At 45.0% G+C, this 22,687-nt stretch overlaps 1 protein-coding gene across 1 annotated transcript; it reads left to right on the top strand.

Annotated features, from left to right (window-relative positions):
* The first annotated feature begins 6,283 nt into the window (after nucleotides 1–6,283).
* CMPK2 (cytidine/uridine monophosphate kinase 2) lies at nucleotides 6,284–16,345 on the top strand. The gene is made up of 4 exons (XM_065891454.1): nucleotides 6,284–6,958; nucleotides 8,367–8,481; nucleotides 9,417–9,618; nucleotides 16,108–16,345. Exons 1-4 carry the CDS (start codon nucleotides 6,284–6,286, stop codon nucleotides 16,343–16,345), a joined length of 1,230 nt encoding a protein of 409 aa, XP_065747526.1.
* The last annotated feature ends 6,342 nt before the right edge of the window (nucleotides 16,346–22,687 follow it).

Genomic DNA, 22,687 nt, shown 5'->3' on the forward strand with positions numbered 1-22,687 from the left:
ACATTGGGGTGCATGTGTCTTTTTGAATTAGGGTTTTCTCCGGATATATGCCCAGGAGTGGAATTGCTAGATCATATGGTCATATCCTAGATCATATCTATTTTTTTTAGTTTTTTGAGAAAGCTCCATGTTGTTTTCCATAGTGACTACACCATCCAATGTTTCTTTATGCAAATACAAGTAAGTACAAATATATATAAAGTTTACACAACATTCAGTACATAATATCCACATTCTATACTCTGGTTTTTTAAAGGAACCTCCATACTGTTCTCTATAGTGGCTGTACCAATTTACATTCCCACCAACAGTACAGGAGGGTTCCCTTGTCTCCACACCCTCTCCAGCATTTATTATTTGTAGACATTTTGATGACAGCCATTCTGACTGGTGTGAGGTGGTTCCTCACTGTAGTTTTGATCTACGTTTCTCTAATAACCAAGATTCTTCTTAGTTGGCAAGAATTATTGTGTTTTTTATTATCTATTTTCACAGTTTTCCTAGTAAGTGTTGAGATTTGTACTGAAATTTTCTATCCTTTAGCACTCTTTAATGGGAATTGGGTTTGATCTTGAGTGTGTGGTTTTATGTTTTCATGAGACTTGTAGGAAGTTGGGATAGTCCTAGTGGTTAAGTTTATGAAACCACAAGCCTAGCTTGTCACTTACTAGCTGGGTGACTAAGTGACTCTATTTCTCTGGATCTTCAATTCCCATCTGTAAGACCAGGTATCTCAAGGGATATTTGTGAAGAGTGAGAATTCTAATTTATGTGAGTCACTTAAAACAGTGCCGGGAAAATCATTCAATTAGGGTCAGCTTTTGTTCTTCTACTCGTGTTATGTTTTGAATAGAAGCAAAGATGACTTTTATTTCACTGAGGAGGAAACTGAAAGCAAATTCAGCACCATAACCAGTGTATGCTTAATGATTACCAAGCCTGCAATGAGAAACATGACTCAGTCAGAAGTATTTCATAACCTTACCATGGCCTGGCTCAATCAAGAAATACTTTTTTTTTTTCCTAGATCACATGTGTATGAAGAAACGAAAATCAAATCAGTTTCCATTACAAATCAAATATGATTATGACAAATATGTCATAAAGGGTAACCACACAGACTTTTGAAGCCAAACATTTTAAGGTTTGAATCTTAGGTCAGCCAGTATTGTTTAATTCGGGGTAACTTTCTTTACCTGCCTGATTTTGCTAACACACCTGGGAAATATGGGTATTAATGTCTATTTCACCCAGGGCATTTTAAGGATTAAATGACATGAAGTTTATCAAGCACTGAAAGTAGAGTTCGACATTATCAGTTAGAAACATCTAGCATGTATATAACATTATGTACCAGGCACTGGGCTATATTTTGCAGGCACTAACTTATTTTACAGCTGGGGAAACTTATGTCACACAGGGAGTGAGGATTTGAATCGGGACTTAAACACTTGCAATACTGCTTAATAATTGATAATTACTATCACATTATTTTATTATTACTTCTTTTTTTTTTTTTTGCGGTACGCGGGCCTCTCACTGTTGTGGCCTCTCCCGTTGCGGAGCACAGGCTCTGGACACGCAGGCTCAGCGGCCATGGCTCACAGGCCCAGCCGCTCCGCGGCATGTGGGATCTTCCCGGACCGGGGCACGAACCCGCGTCCCCTGCATCGGCAGGCGGACTCCCAACCACTGTGCCACCAGGGAAGCCCTATTATTACTTCTTAAGTCTGTTCTATCCAGGCCAGTTTCTTTTATATTCATTCATTTGTTTATTCATTCACTTATTCACTCATTCATTCAAGGATTCTTTCTTTCATTCCTTTCTTCTTTTCCTCAACCATGGTTTATTGAGAAGCTCCTATGTATCAGATAAAATATTAATAAATATGAATAAAATAAACAAGTCCAAGTCCCTCCTGGCAAAGAGCTCACAAAAGTCAACGTCACTTTGATATCCTCTGAACATATGCTTATTCACTCAAAACCTGTCTTCCGCCATGCATCCAAGAGTAAGGCTCAAGAGAAGTAGACTTTCTTATTCAAAGTCATGGCTGACAAAGGCCAGGGAGGGATTTCTTCTCCCAACTGTTCAAGATGGGTGTGGGCTGGAGGGAGGTCAAGGCAGCCCCTTCTTGGTCTTTACCTCTCGGGAGTCAGCCATCTCTAAAGACATCTAAATGCAAACAGGTAACAGCCAAATGTCACTACCATTTTTCATTAGCCAGGGACTTTTTTCTTTAAAGACTTGCACATCCCCAGGGTACTCCCTGCTCCCTGATGCGGACCATCCTGCAGTAACATCAAACAGTGGCTGGCACACATTAGCAGATTGCGGAATCGGTTCAGTTACTTGCAATCTTCATATTATTACTTTGGTAAGTCTTTTTCTGAAGCATCTTGTGCATAAAGAAAAGTGCACAGTTCATACACATACAGCAGAACAAATTTGGACCGAATGAGCACACATGTGTAAAAACCATCTTGATCAAGAAACAGAACTTTGCTCAGACCTTCACGTGTCCAGTACCTTGCCCCAGGCCCTAAACCCTACCTCTGCCCCAAAGATAACCATGTCCTGTTTTCTAAAACCATCCTCTAGGTTTGCCTGCTTTTGAAGTTCCTGTGGATATAACAACACCTTATGTACTGTTTTCTGTATAGCTTCTTTCACTCAATGTTATATTTGTGTATTTACCCATTTTGTTGTGTCTACCAGTACTTTGTTCATTTTCATAATCATCTAGGATTTTATTGCTGGAATATACCACAATCCATTTAATTGCTCAATTATAATGAGCATTTGGACTATTTTGCTATTAGGCCATGAATTTTCTTGTACATGTCGTTTGGTCAACATAAGTATGTATCTGTGTTGGGTATACACCCAGGAACGGGATCACTGGTTCCTAAAAAATATACATATAGGGCTTCCCTGGTGGCGCAGTGGTTGAGAGTCTGCCTGCCGATGCAGGGGACACGGGTTCGTGCCCCAGTCTGGGAATATCCCACATGCCGCGGAGCAGCTGGGCCTGTGAGCCATGGCCGCTGAGCCTGCGTGTCCGGAGCCTGTGCTCCGCAACGGGAGAGGCCACAACAGTGAGAGGCCCGCGTACGAAAAAAAAAAAAAAAAAAAATATATATATATATATATATATACATATATACTCCCCTTTAGTACATAATTCCATAGAGTTTTCCAGAGTGCTGGCCCGATTTACACTCCGACCAGAGTAATGTAAGTATTGCTCCACATCTTTCTTCTCACTTGGTGTTGTCACTGTAAGATGTTTGTTTTACCTGGTTTAATTTTAGCCATCTCAGTGGCTGTGGAGTGGTGTCTTGTGGTTTTACTTTCCAGTTTCCTGATGACTAATGATGTTAAAGCATGTTTTAATATATTTATTAGCTATTTGGATATTCTCGTTTGTGATGTGCCTATTCAAATCCCTTGCCCCTTTTTGTACTGGATTTTCTGCATTTTTATGATTGATCTATAAGAATTCATTGTATAGATGTACTTTCTTAGTTATATGTTTTGCAAATATCTTCTTTAACTCTTTGTCTTTCCTGTTCACTCATTTACTGGTTGTAATTTAATTCATCCAATGAGTGCCATTTCACTAATTTACAGAGTTGTAATTATGTGTGTGAGTGTGTGTATTTAAATAAATACAATGGAATATCAAAGCACTTCAAAGTAAGAGTTCCTTGAACTTCTAATTTAATTTCCGTGTGTGTGTGTGTGTGTATGTGTGTATTGGGTTGTGTTTTAGGAGCCTTAAAACCACTCACGTGTTTGCTAATCGTCTATAAGGACTCCTGGGACAGGAACAGGTCACACTCACAGGCGGGCTTTATTCCAGGGAAGAGATGCAGAGCAAGGATAACAGGAAAAAGATGAACATCAGAGGAGTCTGGAGAGACGGGCACAGCTTCTGAGTCCTTCACCATCTAGGTTGCATAGATAGATGTGCTTTCTTTCTAGAAGCACTCCCACCCTGGGTACAGGAGTGAGATGGCCGGTCAGGAAAGCCCGCTTGGGTCTCAGATTTGCCATTACGTGGTGGGCTGGACATGTAGGCACATCCTGCTGTGACCAGTCTTGGTCAACTAATCTCAGGACCCCATCTGTGAATGAGGTGCCCATCACCAATCTTGATGTTTGTGTGAAGCAACCCCAACAAGTTGCCGTGGCGTGTCCATTGTTGCTGGTGCAAACACAGAACCATCGATGACTGATATAAAGAAGCTTTTGAGGGCATATTTCTAGGATTTGGCAACGATGAACCATGGCTCCAGGCTCCCCAGTAGAGATGCCAGGAGTAAGTACCTGCACCTGCTGTGTTAGCTCTCTTCTCACAGGGAGCTGTATAAACTATATTTCTTAGTGAGAAAAGATAGTGTACCCTTCAAATCAGAAGCCCACAACCCAGGGGTCTGGCCCCCAGAGCAGTTTTATGCGGTGCCAGCTGGTCTCTGGAGGCCAGAGCCTGGCCATGGAAGGGATCCCAAAAAACCAATCTCTTTTTCAAAATAAATGTTATTTTCTCATTTTATTGTTTATTAATTACAACATTTATATTAGTTAATTCTCCCTTTCTGCTCTTTTTCCTTAGGAGCAGAATGACTAGGATCTTTCATGTTTTCCTGGTTGACGTTGTCAGTGTCGAAGACTCTGGCTTTTTAAATGAATAAAGTCGTGCTGTTCATTCATTCAAGGACCTCTTTCAAGTGTCTTTCCAGGCCCAGCTTTTTTCCTCCACACCCACTGGATAGGTTACTACAGGCAAGTTTATTCAATCTAAACATGCACCCAAGCTGGGTCCATCAGATTCTCTGTCCTGGGAATTTGAAATTGGAGCTCAAAAATATGACAGAGATTTTTTTCACTTCATGAATGAAGACATTGTATCTTCAATCTTCGACTCCCCGTTAACATTGAGCGAGACCAGATCCTGCAGTGTCACTAATTTCACAGTCTTCTGGTAGGGAGGAGGGTGAGTGAAAATGGAGAGGAAAACTTAAATTAAGAGCAGATATGATTGGGGGGGGGGGTCATGGAAAAAAGGTCAAGAAAGGCTCACGGGAGGATGCAATCCTGTCCTAAGGAACCAAAAGGACTTTGTTCTTTTCCTATTTTCTTATGTTCCACACAGGTGACAACATCTCTGCTCCCTAAATGTCCAAAAGTCAAATTGCTCACAGAGTATAAAAATGATCCTGTTCTCAAAGAGCTAAAAACATCTTAATCTCAGAATTATTCCTTGCCTATTAACCATACTTCAACCACATATCTGTAATAGTTCATGTCTATCATAAAGGGTTTTCCTTTCAGAATTAAACTTAATCCCACGCTAAATGCACATTTGATTAAATCATAACTATATGCTTTCAGTTTATCTAATGTTTTCCATCTTTGTTTCAATTCTAACTTTTGGGTCTGCTGGACAATCATTTTCAAAGATATCAGTCAATGAGTAAACACAAAACACCCAAATAATCTTGTCAATGCTGCTTTACTATACAAAGGCAGCAATGCATCTGACGCCGGCTGCTGGCTGATAAGGCGCTTCCAGGCCATCAAGCTGCTGTCTCATTGGACCTGCGTGCACGACCTTAATTTGGCATAAGTCAACTTAGAGATGCCAGTCTGGGGACACTTCTCAGTTTGAGAGTCAGCAAAAGGAGGGGTTAATTCCAAAAGAGGGGAAAGCGTGTGCAAAGCGGGGTGAAAACGCTACAGCGGCTCCCAGGCCTGGAGTCCGGGCGCGGGCGGGGAGGGCGCTCGGGGCGCAGGGCTGGGGTCGCTAGCGGCCGCGTCTGCGAGGCCCGCAAGGCGACCCCAGGTGAGGCGTCGGCGGTACCAGAGAGCGAGCAAGAGCCGGTGAGCGTGGTGGCGCAGGTGAGACACACACACACACACACACACACACACTCCCAGGAATTATTCAAACGGGGCCTGGCACCCCCTGCCCGCTCCCCATCGATCGCAGCGCGGGTCCCCATCGGCGGCAGCCTGCGGCCCGGCCCCTGCGGGAATCCCCTCCCGGCAGCTGCCTGCTCCCGGCGCGACCTCGCGGCGAGGCGGAGGCGGAAGCGGAGGCCGGGGAGGGCGCCCCATCCAGGGCCCCGCCCGCTTCCCCCGCCGCCGCCCCCCCCGCCGCCGCCGCCGCCGCCGCCGCCGCCGCCGCCGCTGCTTCGCTTTCGCTTTTCCCCGCGGCGCCGCCCGCCGAGTCCCGGGTTTCGTTTTCAACGCGCGGGGCGGGACCGGGAGGTGCCCATGGTCTTTGGCCGCCGCCCGCGCGCCCCACTGCTGCTCGCGCGTCTCTCGGGGCTGCGGCGCGGGGCCTGCGGTCGGGCCATGGCGCCGCCGCGCTGCTTCGCGCTGGAGCTGCCCGGCTGCACCCTGGCTCACTTCGCAGTGGGCGACGAGGACCCGGGCGCGCGCCCCGACCCCGGCGTGGCCGCGCTCCTGGGCCCCCCGGGCCGCAGCTACTCTCTGAGCGTGCCGGTGGCCGGGAGCGCGGGCTGCGCGGCCCGGGTGCGCGCGGCCCGGCTGCACCAGCGCTTGCTGCACCAGCTGCGGCGCGGCCCCTTCCGGCGGTGCCAGCTGCGCCGCCTGCTGTGCTACCGCCCGGGCGGCGGGGCGGGGGGCCTGCAGCACGGCTTCCTTCTCTGCGACCCCCGCGACAGCCCCGACACCCGGAGCGCTCTGCTGGCACTGCTGGATGCTTGCCCGGAGGCTCCGCGCCCGCGCCTGGCCGAGTTCTCCGGCGACCCGCTCTGCCGGCTGTGGCAGCTCCCGTGGGAACGGCAGGACGGCTTGGGGTGGCGGCAGCTGGGCCGCGAGCGCGTCGTGCCCGTGCCGGAGCCCGTGCTGCACCCGGTGGTGCCGGACCTGCCTAGCTCCGGGGTCTTCCCCTGCCGGGAGGCCGCCCGCGCCGTTCTGGAGGCGGTAAGAGTTGGATCTCTTCCCAGCGCTCAGGGTGGATCCCCCAGGCCAGGGAAGTGGACACCGTGCGCTCTCCGCGGGGCTGGCCTGTGCAGACCTCCCTTTGCCAGGGAGTTTCTTTACTCCCGAGCGCAAATCTGGTGGTGAAGGTCGCCGGTGGGCCAGCCTCTGTTTAGACACCGTGGCTCTTTCCAGATTCTTGCTCGCCAGGGACCCCCAACCCCATGGGGGAAACTGACATCCCAACCGGAGCGGTGCGGCTCCCGCGCTGGCGGTTCCCGAGGTGGGGGTGGGGGGGTGCCGCTGGGTACAGGGAAGGCAATGCCATCTTGGAAGTGAGGACCCTGTTCCGGGAGGTCGGGGTGTAGAGAAAGGGCATGAGCTTGGGGTTTTAAGAAACTTAGATTAAGCGGTGCCTGCTTGCTTACTGGCTGCCACCCAGACACTCGGCTACTCCGTGTTGCTTTGTGCCTTTTCATCTGTAAAATACCTGCCTTGCAGTGTTAGGACAGGGTAGCATCTGACCCACAGGAGGTGCTCGGTGCGGTGCGGGACAGCTAAGATCCGGCCTGAGCGCAGCCTGGGCAGGTCCCTAGGCTGCACTATGGGTCTTAGATACTTTGTATGAGCCCTGGGATAGTATTTCCGAGTGGTTAAGATTGCAAGACCTGGGTTTGAATCCAAACTCTGGCATGTATTACCTGTGTTACTTTCAGTGAGTTTATTAAACATGCTTCTTTGCCTTGGTTTCCCTGATCCGTAGATGGGGTTAATAACGGTAGCACACTCACAGGGTTCTCTTCAACAGTGGCCAAGTTAATACTGTGAAAGCACTTAGACTGTTGCCTGGCTCAGAGTAAGCACGTAAGAAGAAAATACATGTCTGGGCCTCTCTGTAGAGGTGCTGTGAGTACACGTGAGGTCGTGCACAGTTCAAAACCTGGAATCTCCCGGAGACGCCGCCCTACCCGCTTGGTGATTGCAGTGCTTGCCACTCTTCTGAGCCCCCAAGAGCTTAGCACAGGACGGGATGCTGACTGCTTTCTTTGGAGCCTACAGTGTGGCTGATTTCCCACCTTTGTGACACACAGGGCCCATGGTTCCACTGTCGCTACGTGACACTGCTTTGCAATTATACATCTTTTCTGCCCTTCCTCCTCTGGGGGAAGCTGGTCAATGAGCGTTGCAGGCTGGGTGGTCCCGACAGTTACGGCCTTTTTGAGCCTCAGCGACGCGGGACAAAATAAAGCAAGGCAGCCCTTGCTCAGGTTCAAACTACTTCACATTTTGGTATGGCGCCAAACATAGCTTATGCCTTAGTAGCATTGTGCGGTCTTCTTCTCAGCAATTAGATGTAGCTTCTGCCAGGGCCCCGTCGCTTTGCTGCTGATGCACGGACGTTCTTTTACAGTGTACATCCTTCATTCCTGAAGCCCGGGCTGTGCTGGACCTGCTTGACCAGTGCCCAGAGCAGGTCCAGAAGGGAAAGTTCCCCGTTATTGTCATTGAAGGCCTGGATGCCACAGGTAAGAGAATATTACCTTCTAGTTACAGGCAGTGAGTTGTAGGAATAGACAATTGTTGACACACAAAACTTTATACAGGGTTCAATTCATAAGCCTCCTGTGAGCCTCTGTCGTGTGCCAGGCACGGAGCAAGGCTGGCCTGGGACACAAAGATAGATAACTTCCGTTATCCATCCCCGTAAGGTGGGGGGAGCCTCAGGTGCTCCGGTGAACATGGGAGGGCACTGGGTACAGCCTCGGTGTGGGAGATGAGGGGCGGTCACAGTCCGGGAGACCTTGGAAGGATGGATCCTGGACTGGGCTTTCAGTAGGACAGGAGTTGGTCGGGTGAGGAAGGCAGGAGAGAGCCTCCAGACAGAAGAAACAGCAGGGTGAAGCTGGGGACCCGAACCGGCCTGGTGTGTCCAGGAACTGCAGGCAGTTCAGAGGCCCCTGTGGAAACAAAGTGTGGAAGAGCTAGGGAGTGGAGGGCAGAAGCCTTTGGAGCTGCCAAATAGGCGTCAGGATACAGTGGACGTGCCCACACTTAGTCCAACACACGACAGCAGGAAAAGGGTGGCTCCAAGGGCCACAGGGAATACCCAAGGACAGGGTGGATCTGGGAGAACCACAGGGTCATGGGGTTCCCTGTGAGTCTCCTTCCTGAGTCAGATGAGGCGTGATGGGAGGAGTGAGTTCCTGGAAGCTGATAGCAGAGTTTATCATTAGTCTGTAAACGAGATGACCATTTGTTTTTTACTTTCAAGCATTCTCACACCAAACAGGAATCCTGAATTCCCAAGGGTTGGCAACTGTTTGTAAAGAATTGTATTATTTAATCAACTCCTTCTGGTAACAGGTGGAAAGAATGTCTTTGCTCTGGCATCAATGTTAACTTTTGGGAGTGATACCGTGGCTGTGGTTAAGATGTGCTGCATTTTGTATCCGACCTGCAGGTAAAACCACTGTGACCCAGTCAGTTTCAGATTCACTCAAGGCTGTTCTCTTGAAGTCACCACCCTCTTGCATCAGCCAGTGGAGGAAAATCTTTGATGATGAACCAACTATCATTAGAAGAGCTTTTTACTCTTTGGGCAATTATATCGTGGCTTCTGAAATAGCTAAAGAATCTACCAAATCGCCTGTGATTGTAGACAGGTGGGTATAAAGATGCGTTGAATTCGGCATTTTCTTCCTAACATATGAGTAGTGTGTGTGTGTGTGTGTGTGTGTGTGTGTGTACATATACATGCAAGTACACAACAGTGTTTAAGACAAAGTGTATTATGATAATAACAGGAATAATGTCTATGATTTATTAATCACACCATTGGCTGGCATTTTCCTAAAGACATTATACATACTATACTAACATCTGGAACAACTACTACATAGATACGAAAATTACTGATGAGAAACACAGGTCTTAGAAAAGTTAAGTAACTTGCCAAAGTGACAGAGCTAGAAATAGCATATGGGGGATATTAAAAAACTCTCTGCTTCACAAATCAAGCTTTCAGTGGTTCATTTGTTTATCGGCTTATTCAACAAACATATATTGGGCATCTACCATTTGCCAAAGACAGTTCTCAATTTAGAGGATTCGGTGGTAAATGAGCTAGGCAGTGCCCTGCTTTCATGGAGCAAACATTCTGTTGAAGGAGAAGGTAATAATCAAGCATACAGATACATAAGGTAATATCAGAGAGTGATAAATAGTATAAAGAGGAGAGATCAAGGTCGTGTGGTGGAGGATAGCTAACCCCCCACTAGATGTGACTTAGGAAGGCCTGCGTGAGGGGGTACCAGTGGTCTGAGCTCTGAATGACCAAAGAGAGACACACCTGAAAATCCTGGAGTAAAAGCTTTGTGGGAGAGGGGTCAGCAAAAGCAAAGTGTAGAGACGGGAAAATGCGAACACATTCCAGGGCTAGAAACAGGCCATCGTGAGGAAAACATGTGGACGAGGGGCTGCTTTCTGGATGGATAAAAAGGCAGAGACAGGTCAGCAGGGTCTGTGGCTGTGACAAAAGAGTGTGGAATTTGTTCTGAGTGCAGAGGGGGGCCTTTGGGAGGTTTCAGATAATGGAGTGACAGAAGCTGAGTTATATTTTGAAATTTCATATATAAGAAGTAGCTTAAAAGTGCTACAAAAATGGACAAAGGGAATGGCAGGCAAGTCCTACTAAGAATGGAAATTCAAACGATGATGAGAGCCCGTTTTACTCTCATCAGGTTGGTGAGAACTCATTAGAAAAGTCTGATAGCCCAGAGTTGGAGGTGATGTGGATTGATAGAAACTCACATGGTGCTGGTGGGAGTGGGCACCTATAGGGTGACTTGGGGAGCAATTTGAGAAGATTGCTTCCACTTCCTGAAGAAATACAGTTTGTTTCAGCTTTGTTCATAATATTGAAAAACTTGAAAAACCAAAGGCATCAGCAGAAGAAAGGGTAAGTTAATACTGGCATATACTTATAAAATGGAGCACCGGACAGCCATATGCACTCGTAGGATGCATCAATGTGCCTAAGTTACAAAACTAATTTCAAATGAAAGGAATCAACTTGCAGAAAGATATTCAGTAGAACACATGCAAAATAATACAAAACATAATACCAAAAAAGGGATGGAAGGATGTTGAGCACCAAATTTAGGAGAGTGCTGTCCCCTGGGAAAGAGAGAGAGATGCAGTTGGTGGGGAGTACCAGAGGGCTTCAGTTGCAGCTGCATTTGTCCTTAACATGACTCCAGTGTACATCTTGTTCTTGCTGCAATTTGACTTATTTTTGGAAAGATGAGCAGTTGCACTGAAACCTGACAAGTGTTCAGGGAAGAGCACTAATTATAAATGGAAATCTCAAGGAATTTTAAAAAGTGAACATGTTCAAGTACATCCTGCACCCAGGTCGTGACTTAGAACCTTACTCCACCCGGTAAGTTCCTTCCCTCCCAGTCACGACCCATCCTCCCGCCCGTGGGAACCATGACCCTGACTCCGTCACCGCAGGTTAGTTCTGCGTGTTCTTGAACTGTCTCTACAAGCAGGTAGACATTGACTGCTGTTTGCATCTGCCTTCCTTCACGCCACCTGTGAGAATCGTCCCTGTGGCCATGACCATTCTTTTACACAACTTTGGTGCCCACGTGTGTTACCAAACCAGGTTCGATGTTCCCCAAGCCGAACACTGAGACTCTTGTTTGCAGCAGAGAAAGGGTTCATTCATAAGGCCGCCAAGCAAGGAGACGGCAGAACACATCTCAAATCTGCCTTCCCCAAAGCAAGGGGCTTGATATTTATGGGACGAAGAAGCAGAGTGGTCTGAGGCGTGGGAAGCCTGGGGAAAGGTGACTGGACCTAAGAAAAAGTGTGTGGTGCTGAGTGGTGGTGGGGAAGATGAAAACCGTACAAAGTAGTTAGAAGGCCTTTGCTGTCATCTAAGCTATAATGCCAGTGGGTACTCTTAACTTTGGGGATGGCAAGATAGTGATTTCAAAGTTGGCAAGTTACAAGGAATCCTAGACAAGGGTAAGACATTGCTTTCCTTTGTGGGACTTCTTCACCTGTGGGATCCACCCTATTGTTAAACTCCTTGGATTTACCATATTGAGATATATATATATATATATATATATATATATTTTGTTAGTCTCTCTTTATTTCAAGGAGATAGACTAGGCTTTTCCTAATAAAGTGTGACTTCATAAGGCACATTACTTCCTAGGATTTCCAAAAATCCTGGAGCAGCACGGGTTTCTGCATGTAGGTAGACACTTATTCTCTGCATCCTGTTTCCTAATCTCTTCAAAGATGATATTCTTTATCCCTTCCCTGCTGACCAGAATTTGAAAAAAGAACAGATACATGTATATGTATAACTGAATCACCATGCTGTACACCTGAAACTAACACAACGTTATTCATCAAGTATACTCCAATACAGAATAAAAATTAAAAGACTTGTGGTGAATATCCAATGAGTTGATGAAGGTGGACGTGCTTTGAAAACAGCACATTGCCATAAAAATATAAAGCATTATTTTATAAGTGATGTATAATGTGTCAACAAATTGCATTTGATTTGAGCTAATGTGGTTTCCCTATGGCAGGAATGGAGAATACTAAATAATGAGTCTGAAATTGATGGCCAGAGGGTATGATTATTTAAAATGAGCAGCAGTGTTGTCAGTGAGAGAACTCTGGCTTTGCAGAACAGGGCTCCCATTCTTCCCTGATTTTTCTTCTTTATGTCTGTGAATTGTCTGCAATTTTGTTTCTTTAAAGAGCTAATGCTAGATCACCTTGTCAGATGAGAAGAAAAGCGCAGTTATTTGTTGTCTGGATGGGTTTTGTTCATGTTTAAAGATTTTAAGGAAATCCATTTTAGACAACACCATCATCTAGCTGAAAAAAGAAGGGAGATGGAATAATTTTTGATAGTGACTGCGGTTAAGGTTGGCAACTTAATCACCCTCATTACCTTTAAAAAATCTATTCTTGCTGATGGTTTTTCTACAATAAAGAAGGCTTTTTACATTTAGATGATATCAGCCTCTGTATTCATAGCTAAGTATTTAATTCAGTGAACACGGCACATGTGCAAAATGCAGTGTAAATTGTAGTTTTGTTGCCAAGAAGAAGAAAACCTGGACCTGCTTGGGTTTATTCAGCTTGGGAGACAAGATGTATCTGGTTGAGAAGGTGAAGGTACAAGTTTGTGAGTGATTAAAAGTCTGGTAAGTGATACATAGGAATGGCCCCAGGCAGAATTCAAGGCGCTAGCAGCTACACTGGCCACGCTTTTGGAGGTGGAAAAGGGCTTTGAAGAATGAATGATATTAGAATTGATCAGCCCCCAAATTAATTTTTTACCTTTGTTCTTTTCAGTATTCTCTGTATTGTATTATCATAATTTGAAATCTTACAGCTTTAGTGTCCAATAAGAATTAAATATTGCCTTATAATGACAGTGTGATACATTTCTTTTTTGAATTTTATTTTATTTATTTTTTTATACAGCAGGTTCTTATTAGTTACCCATTTTATACATATTAGTGTATATATGTCAATCCCAATCTCCCAATTCAAGTGTGATACATTTTTAAAAAGCACTTGACTATTTTTGTAAAAACTATGGGAGGAAAACAGAGCTTTCATGATTTTCATTTTCCAGAAGAGGAATTTGAGACTTAACCAATGTACACAAAGCAAGTAGGTGGCAGAGAGTAAAACAATACACAGCTTGGATAACACTCTGCATTTATTTTGTAGATAAAGGACCAGTATGTCCTTTTCACTGTGAAAAGCAGTTTAAACCTAGAGTGATTAAGAATTTAGGATTTTAAAACAGTACAGGCAGTAAATTGAAAATACAGACAAGGATGGGGCCATGGGTGCCTCTCGACATTGGGATGTTTATAATTGTTTCATAAATGTTTTTGTAGGTGTTAGTCCTTTGATACTGGATTTGGAGTTGTGCATTTCGTCACTTAAAATTGGAATATGACATGAACAGGGCAAGAGTGTAATAAACTATGCCAATCAATAAAATAATTCTAATTCATTTATTCCTACATCCAAAAAACATTATTAGTTGCATACCTATTGTGTGCCAGATGCTGGTTTCAGATTTTGGAACACAGAGATGACTGAAAAATGAATTATCTAATGGAGGAGATGAAAGAGAGAAACTTGTACACAACTGGCTCTAATTTAGAATAAGTCCTTCAGTAGAGCTGAGTATGAAGGGCATAGAGAGCCCAGAGGAGGAAACAGTGAATTCTGCTGGGGTCTCCCTCTGCATGGCCTGCAGAAGGAAGAGGAGGCACTTTGCTGCCTGAGACCCTCATTCCAGCCGGAGGAAAAGTGTGAAGACAGACCCCCACGGAAGAACGTGCCTGGGTCCACACTGGGAAGAGGCTGTGTCTTAGATGGAGGCTGAATGTTTTCTGGCAGGTGGTAGAAAGCCATTGGGCTTTTTTTTTTTTTTTTTTTTTTTGCCGTGTGCGGACCTCTCACTGTTGTGGCCCCTCCCGTTGCGCAACACAGGCTCAGTGGCCATGGCTCACGGGCCCAGCCGCTCCGCAGCATGTGGGATCTTCCCGGACCAGGGCACGAACCCGTGTCCTCTGCATTGGCAGGCGGACTCTCAACCACTGCGCCACCAGCGAAGCCCCATTGGGCTTTTTGAAAGAGTGGGCTGATTTGATTTTCTTTGATGGTTGTGATTTTCTTTTCCTCTCTTCAAAGCATTTTTTAAGATCAGCCGGTCAAGAGTGACCGCTGTCACTCAGGGAGGACATTCACAGAGTTTCAGAGATTTTATCTGGGTTTATTTCTCTTTCTGATCCATACAGTTGCAGTTGGATGAGTGGAGAGCTGGGAAAGACAAAGGCCTCCTATCCAGGGTCCCTAGAATGCAGATTTCATCAGCAAATCCAATTTTTTTAATTTTTAATTAATTTATTTTTAAAATTGAAGTCAGTTTACAAGGTTGTGTTAATTTTTGCCATACAGCAAAGTGATGCAGTTATATATATATTTACATTCTTTTTTTTATATTCTTTTCCATGATGGTTTATCACAGGATATTGAATATAATTCCCTTTCTCTACAGTAGGATCTTGTTGTTTATCCACTCTATATATAATAGTTTGCATCTGCTAATCCCAAACTCCCACTCCATCCCTCCCCAACTCCACCCCCTTGGCAACCACTAGTCAGTTCTCTGTGTCTGTGAGTCTGTTTCTGTTTCATAGGTTCATTTGTGTCATATTTTAGATTCCACGTATAAGTGATATCATATGGTATTTTTCTTTCTCTTTCTGACTTACTTCACTTAGTATGATAATCTCTAGTTGCATCCATGTAGCTGCAAATGGCATTATTTCATTCTTTTTTATGGCTGAGTAGTATTCCATTGTATATATGTACCACATCTTCTTTATCCATTCCTCTGTTGTTGGACGTTTAGGTTGTTTCCATGTCTTGTCAGCAAGTTCAGTTTTTTATTTTGTGTGTGTGCGTGTTACGCAGGCCTCTCACTGTTGTGGCCTCTCCCGTTGCAGAGCACAGGCTCCGGACGCACAGGCTCAGCGGCCATGGCTCACGGGCCCAGCCGCTCCGTGGCATGTGGGATCTTCCCGGACCGGGGCATGAACCAGTGTCCCCTGCATCAGCAGGTGGACTCTCAACCACTGCACCACCAGGGAAGCCCAGCAAGTTCAGTTTTAAAACATTGTAGGAACTGAATGGGCCTGCAGATTTTTGTTTGGCCAAGATACAGCATTAAATACCAGTGGACTACCGAACAAATCTACCATCCCATGCCAACCTGCCATCACAAAAGAAAGCATCCTGCAAGGCCAAGGCAACAGAGTAGTATCACAATACATGCAGTTTTAACTGAGTAAATGGAGCTCTGGGTGGTGTGCACCTGATTCTTATTGTGGTTGTTGATTTTAACTTATTTTTACATTTTATAAATACTTTAAAAAATAAGATTTAGTTTTACCTCTTTAATGTGTACAGTACTAGGACAAGTTCAGCAGAGCCATCTCTGGTTTCAGCGTCCTCAGCAGCTGGTTTTCAGGTGCTCCCTTGACTTCCTCTGTGGACGGGGAACTCACTACCGCTTTCCTTCTCAGGTACTGGCACAGCACGGCCACCTACGCCATAGCCACTGAGGTAAGTGGGGGTCTCCAGCACCTGCCTCCTGCCCATCACCCTATATACCAGTGGCCCAGGGACCTGCTCAAACCCGACCTGGTCCTGTTGCTCACCGTGAGTCCCGAGGAGAGGATGCAGAGGATCGAGGGCCGGGGCATGGAGAAGACCAAGGAGGAGGCTGAACTGGAGGCCAACAGCATATTTCGTCAAAAGTAGGTGTCCCGATGCCATGTGAGGGGCAGGGGTCCCTGGCTGTGGCGACGATCCAGAAACAGCCCTGACTCTGGTAAAGTGGAGGACATGACACGGTTCCCATTTTCCAAACCTGAGAGGCAGTATCCTCCAAGTTAGATTCACTCCTTTCAGTGGGATTGTTCCATGGGGCCACTGCATGGTGGTTTTATAGCCACAGGATATCTGACTGGGGATCAGACCTCCTTCCTAGTCTTTCTAGTCCTGGCTGTGCCAGCACCAGCGTGAACCTGAGTGAGACAATACACTTTTCTGGGTCGTCGTACAGAATGGTCCCAAGCACTGTCTGACGGCCTCACAGTGACTTTTACCCGTTAGGGGCTCACTGTGTGTCGGGCATTTTACTTCTAATGCTCTGTAACCCTTGCAAGGACAATGTTAGCTGTACTTCACAGTTTATAAAACTGAGGCTCAAAGATTAAGTGATTTGTCTACAACTTGCATATCTACTGAGTAGTAGAACTGGGTTTAAATTCAAGACCTTTCTGATTTTAAGGCAGTGCTTTCATTTTCATTAGAAAGCTATGAACACAATAGCAGGAGTGTCCGGACCATCTTACTGCTTCACGGCTGACTAAATTACTTCTGTAGGACTGGTTTGAAAAGCCAAAGCAGAATTGTTTATATAAATAAACACTGATACACTGTTATCCTAACTTAATGCTGTTATAACATAAATAATTAACCACTCAGCTGTGTGCAGAGAAACCATGTCAAAGGATTGACTGGTTAGTATTAATTCAGTTAAACTTCACGGCAAACTTGCAAGGAAGGCATTATTTCCGTCCTCGCTTCACAGATGAGGAAACTGAGGCACAGGTGGGAAAGAAATGTGGCATGTTCTCCTAGCCGGTAGGTGGTGAGGCAGAGCTATGGCCCCAGACCATTGTCGACTAAAAAATATTCACAGCCTAAAAGTTGAGAGTTGTGTTTTATTTGGCGGGAATTTTTAGGACTTCAAGCCCGGGAGGCAGCATCTCAAGTAACCCTGAGAGAACTGCTCCGAGGAGGTGACAGGAGAGCTAGGACACATAAGAGTTTTGCAACAAAGGACAGGTAGTCTGAATGTCAGAAGATTATTGTTAAAGAAAACCAGATAAGTCAAGTCAAGGAATTTAGCGTTTTTTCTGTGTGTGGGAAGATGCAAGAGTCTGGGGTCACTGAAATCATTCCTTTGAAAGCACCTCAGCTATCTGGGGCCAGTATCCTGTGCTTTCCCATCCTGAGTTCCCTCAGGGCTCACGTTAGGGAGTGGCTGCAGTCTGATGGCTGCTAGATGGCAGGTATTCTTTTCCTCCCTGAGTTCCCTCAGGGCTCACCAGCTCACCAGCCGTGGTGGCTGCAATCGCTGATGACTGGGACATCCTTTGTTTACTGATAATGGCGGGAAATATTCCATTTCTCACCATCTACTCTGAGGACTTTTTCTTTTTTAATAATTTTTATTGGAGTATAGTTGATTTACAATGTTGTGTTAGTCTCTGCTGTACAGCAAACTGAATCAGTTATACATATACATATATCCACTCTTCTTTAGATTCTGTTCCCATATAGGTCATTATAGAGCATTGAGTAGAGTTCCCTGTGCTATACAGTAGGCTCTTATTAATTAACTGTTTTATATATAGTAGTGTGTATATGTCACTCCCAATCTCCCAGTTTATCCCTCCCACCCCTTACCCACTGGTAACTATAACTTTCTCTTCTACATTTGTGAGTCTATTTCTGTTTTGTAAGTAGGTTCATTTGTACGATTTTTTTTTTTCAGATTCCACATAGAAGCGATATCATATGGTATTTGTCTTTCTCTGTCTGACTTCGCTCAGTGTAACAATCTCTAGGTCCATCCATGTCGCTGCAAATGGCATTATTTCGTTCTTTTATATGGCTGAGTCCGGGTGCTTGTTTTAACCGCAAAGCTCTAGAGCTTTGGTCATATAATCTGAAACCATGCACCTCAGATTGGGATTTGAACCCAAGAGGCTGGGACTCGAACCCGGCCAAAACCCACAGTCTCCAACTGAGATCACACACCTGGTTTCAGGACTTAATGACGCTCAGGTTCTTGATGTCTCATCACAGAAAGAATTCAGTGACAGACAGAGTGATAGGTAAGAAGTGGATTTATTTAGAGAAACACATTCCACAGTCAAACTGTGGGCCATCTCAGAAGGTGAGAAAGGCACCAGGATATGGGGTTGTCAGTTTTTATAGGGGTGGGTAATTTCATAGGCTCATGAGTGGGAGGAATATTCCAGCTATTTCAGGAGGGGGTGGGGATTTCCAGGAGCTGGGCCACCACCTGCTTTTTGATCCTTATGGTAGACTTTGGAACTGTCATGGTGCCTGTGGGTGTGTCATTTAGCCTGCTGATTTGTCACAGTGAGCGTATACTGAGGTCCAGTGGAACTTGACTTGTCTGCCATCTTGGGCCCATTTGGTTCTAATCAGTTTATGTCATGTCCTCGGGCTATGTCATTCTTTCAAAGGCTGTGCCCTGCCCACTTCCCTCCTGTTTCAAATCAGCCCCGGCTATTCTGTACACACCAAGGCTAGCTAAGACTGGAAGGAGAGGTAGAATTCTAGTGCGATTGTAGAAGACTCCTAAGCGAAAACAATGTATATGCCAAGGACATCTGGCTTCTGTGAAATCCTTCAGGGCGCAGACTCTGGAGGAATTTGCCATTGGGCAACTTAGTTAATCTCTTTGAGCCTTTGCTCCTTTCTCTGCAAAGTGGGGGTGGATGACATTGATTGTCCTCCTGAAGTTACTCTGAATATGAAATGAGAAGACCACGCAGGATGCTAATGCTCGGCAGATAAAAGGTTTTGAGTAAATGCACGCTATTAAACAGTATTATTAATTTCTCACTTATGAAACTAAATGTATCGGATGTCTGCTGTATGCAAAGCGAGTTGCCTGGGTGGCGGAAGTGCGATAAACCAGATGGGGACCTGGCTTCAAGCTGTCTATATTATGGTAGGAAAATAACATTTGCGTAAAGAGCCGTGTTAACAAATGGGCCAACTCTTTTCATTCTGCCTGTCTCCAGGGTAGAAGTGTCCTACCAGCGGATGGAGAACCCTGGCTGCCACGTGGTTGATGCCAGCCCTTCAAGAGAAAGGGTCCTCCAGATGGTGTTAAGCGAGATCCAAAATAATTGCAATTAATTGTAGTTCCTCTGGTCCAGGAGACACATTTTACTAGATTTGATGTTGTTTGATACATCTAAGCCCACGACTGGTTATGCAGTTTTCCCAGATTTCAGTTGCATGAGCTTGTCGTGTGGCAGAAGGTGGGACATTTTGATTTTACCTGAACCACTGTTCTCACTTCTGCCCGATGGACCCATCGGGACTGAGACTGGGCACATTCCAGTGAGAGACGGTGATCGCTTTCTGCCAAGTATAACAAACGTTTTCTTGGAACAGATTTTCAACTACACCCCTACCAAATCCTTCCAAGGGTTGTCTCCCCTAGAAAGCATGAGGTGGACAGAAGCAACTGAGAAGACCTTCCAGATCAGCAGAAGCTCCTCCAGCCTCTCCTGCACCTGCACTGCTGGCTCCCGGGTGAGATCTTGGGGATGTGCTCGGAGCTGGTTTCCTCCTAGTCCAATCACACTCTGTCTTTGTGAGCTCAGCCCCGATTCTTAGAGACAACCACTCCCGAAGAACGTGTCTGTGTGTCCTGGCTGTCGGAAGACCCTCCCACAGACCCATCTTGTGGGTGGGGGACACTGACCAAGAAGGCATCTGACTTGTGTCTGAGGCTTACAGCCCCTGAGAGGCCAATGCTCTGAATACAAATACACCAACAGTCCTTGGATTCTATTCTGCTTAGTTATTTTCGTCTTCTTTCCTCTGAAAACATGGCTTTGGATAGAATGAGTGTTTTGCACCGAAGAAGATGCATTAAACTTAGCGAATCCAGCAACGTACTTATACTGCTGTTTATGTCTTGTTTGTCCTCAGTGTAGGGGCTGTGCTTTACTAATCAGAATTGAAGACGAGAAGCTGAATGCAATGCTTGTTGTGTATTTTCATCAGACAGGTTTAATTTATCTTACTGAGTAAGCACAGTGGATCCTGGAATGGTGAATTTATCTTGCACTTGAATGTCTTATGGTTACACGTGAAATCAGTGTTGAGATCTGTTTGGCTAGGAAAAAAAAAGAGCTGAGAAAAGAGGAAACTTAATAGTTATGGGGCCTTGGATGAGTCATTTAGTATCATGTAATTTGATCTAAAAAGTGATAGCGATTCTTCATTTGTCTTAAGGAGTTGACTGAACCAGGTGATTACTTAAAATTCCTTCCAGTTCTAAGATAGATTGAATCTGTGAATTATTTTAGGGAAGTGTCTAAAGAAGACATTTCCCCAAAATAATTAAATTTATGGCATTAACAGGTTTATCACATGGACTCTTAAATTATAATAAAGTTTCTATTAATCCTATCATATTATTTTTCAAAACAACTATAGGTGGTTTATACATAATATATGTACCTATGTAAAGATGTACTTTCAGTTGAAAATATTTTTTAAAGCTGATAAATTGTGTTTGGGTTCTTTAAGATGTGATATCTAATTATGCTCTTGGTGTTATTCACTTTAAACACTTTGAAAAGTTTATGCTGGCAGCCTAGAAACACAAACATTTAATGCTTTCTTTATGTCTCTTGCCAATGAATAAACTTGCTGTGATTTTCTAACCTATGCTGTTGTCACAGTGTGTGTTGGTTTTTCTGAAGGGGCTCCCCCAATGAGGCTTTTGTACAGGAGGCGATTTGGGGTTAAAGAAGTGCAAAGGTGTGAATTTGTGGTCAAAGTGCTTTCAGAGGAAGAGGAGGGCATTTTTGTTTTGTTTTAAACATCATTTCAAGAAAGTGCAATTCCTTCCTCATTGCAGGTATTAAAGGGATTTTCTCCCCTAATCCAATAAGAAAGAATTCTTCATACACTTGCACTCTCTATACACTGTAATACGTATAAGATTACTGAGTATGGGAACAGACAGCGCCTCCTACCCAGAAACCGACGACAAGGCATCATTTGCTTGGCTTTGTTTCATTACCAGGTTTGTTTCTGTTCCTGTAATAGACCTTTAGTGTCTCAAATATTTATTCTTCATCTTTTCCACAGCAATAGAACTTTGAGCCCAACACGTGGCTGCCAAGAATTACGAGTACATTTCCAAGGCTCCCTTACAGCTGGAGTGGCCAAGGGACCACTTACAGGTTCTTCCTGTGAGCAGAAGGGACATCAGGAATGTCAGGGGCAGGGTGTCCCTCTCTCCTTTTAACCTGCTTGGTATTCAGCGATGGTGGTGAGGCATTTGGGGACCGAGTGATGAGGGTGACACTATGCAGATGGAGAATGGGGACGGCCTTCACTTAGGAAAAGTCAATAAGGAATGGGTATGGAAGTGTCTGGAGTTCCATCCTAGAGGGCGTGTCCACCTGGGGACGCAGCTTCTGTGCACAAAGCTCAGTATCCACCTTCTCCATTTGCTTCCCCTTTCAGTGGCAGGTGTCTGTTTCTTTCGCTCATTTTGTTTGTTCCATTTTCTACGGTAGAATCTCTACGGTAGAATCCCCCTTTTTGCTGACTCTTCTCTCTGAAATGTCTCTCTTTTCTAGAAGCCGTTGTGAAGCGTCTTAAAAATGTTTAGACCCTGGTATCTTTTTGGAATATATACCGAGGAAATGATCAGTGATGCACATAGAAATGTTTTGTCATATCTGCATAATGTCCTTCATAATGTGCAGACAGATACACCTTGTTTTGATGCCCTTTGCCTTACTGAGCTTCACAGCACACTTATTTACAAATTGAAAGTTGGAGGCAACCCTGCGTTGAGCAAATCCATTGGCCCCATTTTTCCCACAGAATTTGCTCACTTTGTGTCTCTGTGTCACGTTTTGGTAATTCTCACAGTCCATCAAACTGTTTCATTACTATTATATTTGTTTTGGTGATCTGTAATCAGTGATCTTTGAGGTTATTATTGTCATTGTTTTGGGATGCCACAAACCACACCCACATAAGACAGTGAACTTAATCAGTAAATGTTGTGTCTGATGTGATTACTCCACTCACTGGCCTTTCCCTCACTTCTCTCCCTTTCCTTGGGCCTCCCTATTGCCTGAGACACAAAATTATTGAAATCAGGCCAATTAATAACCTTGCAATGGCCTCTAAGTGTTCAAGTGAAAGGGAGAGTTGCATGTCTCTCACTTTAAATCAAAATTTAGAAAGGATGAAGCTTAGTGAGGAAGCCATGTCAAAAGGCCAAGATAGGTC

This window comes from Phocoena phocoena, chromosome 14 (genome assembly GCF_963924675.1).
Source record: "Phocoena phocoena chromosome 14, mPhoPho1.1, whole genome shotgun sequence".
Taxonomy (NCBI): domain Eukaryota; kingdom Metazoa; phylum Chordata; class Mammalia; order Artiodactyla; family Phocoenidae; genus Phocoena; species Phocoena phocoena.

What these genes read in the sequence shown, in the direction of transcription:
- CMPK2 (XM_065891454.1), top strand. Translation starts at nt 6,284, where the DNA reads ATGGTCTTTGGCCGCCGCCCGCGCGCCCCACTGCTGCTCGCGCGTCTC. An exon ending in CCCGCGCCGTTCTGGAGGCG is followed by an intron (nt 6,959 to 8,366) that starts GTAAGAGTTGGA and finishes GTTCTTTTACAG; the next exon opens with TGTACATCCTTCATTCCTGA. An exon ending in TCGCCTGTGATTGTAGACAG is followed by an intron (nt 9,619 to 16,107) that starts GTGGGTATAAAG and finishes TTTCCTTCTCAG; the next exon opens with GTACTGGCACAGCACGGCCA.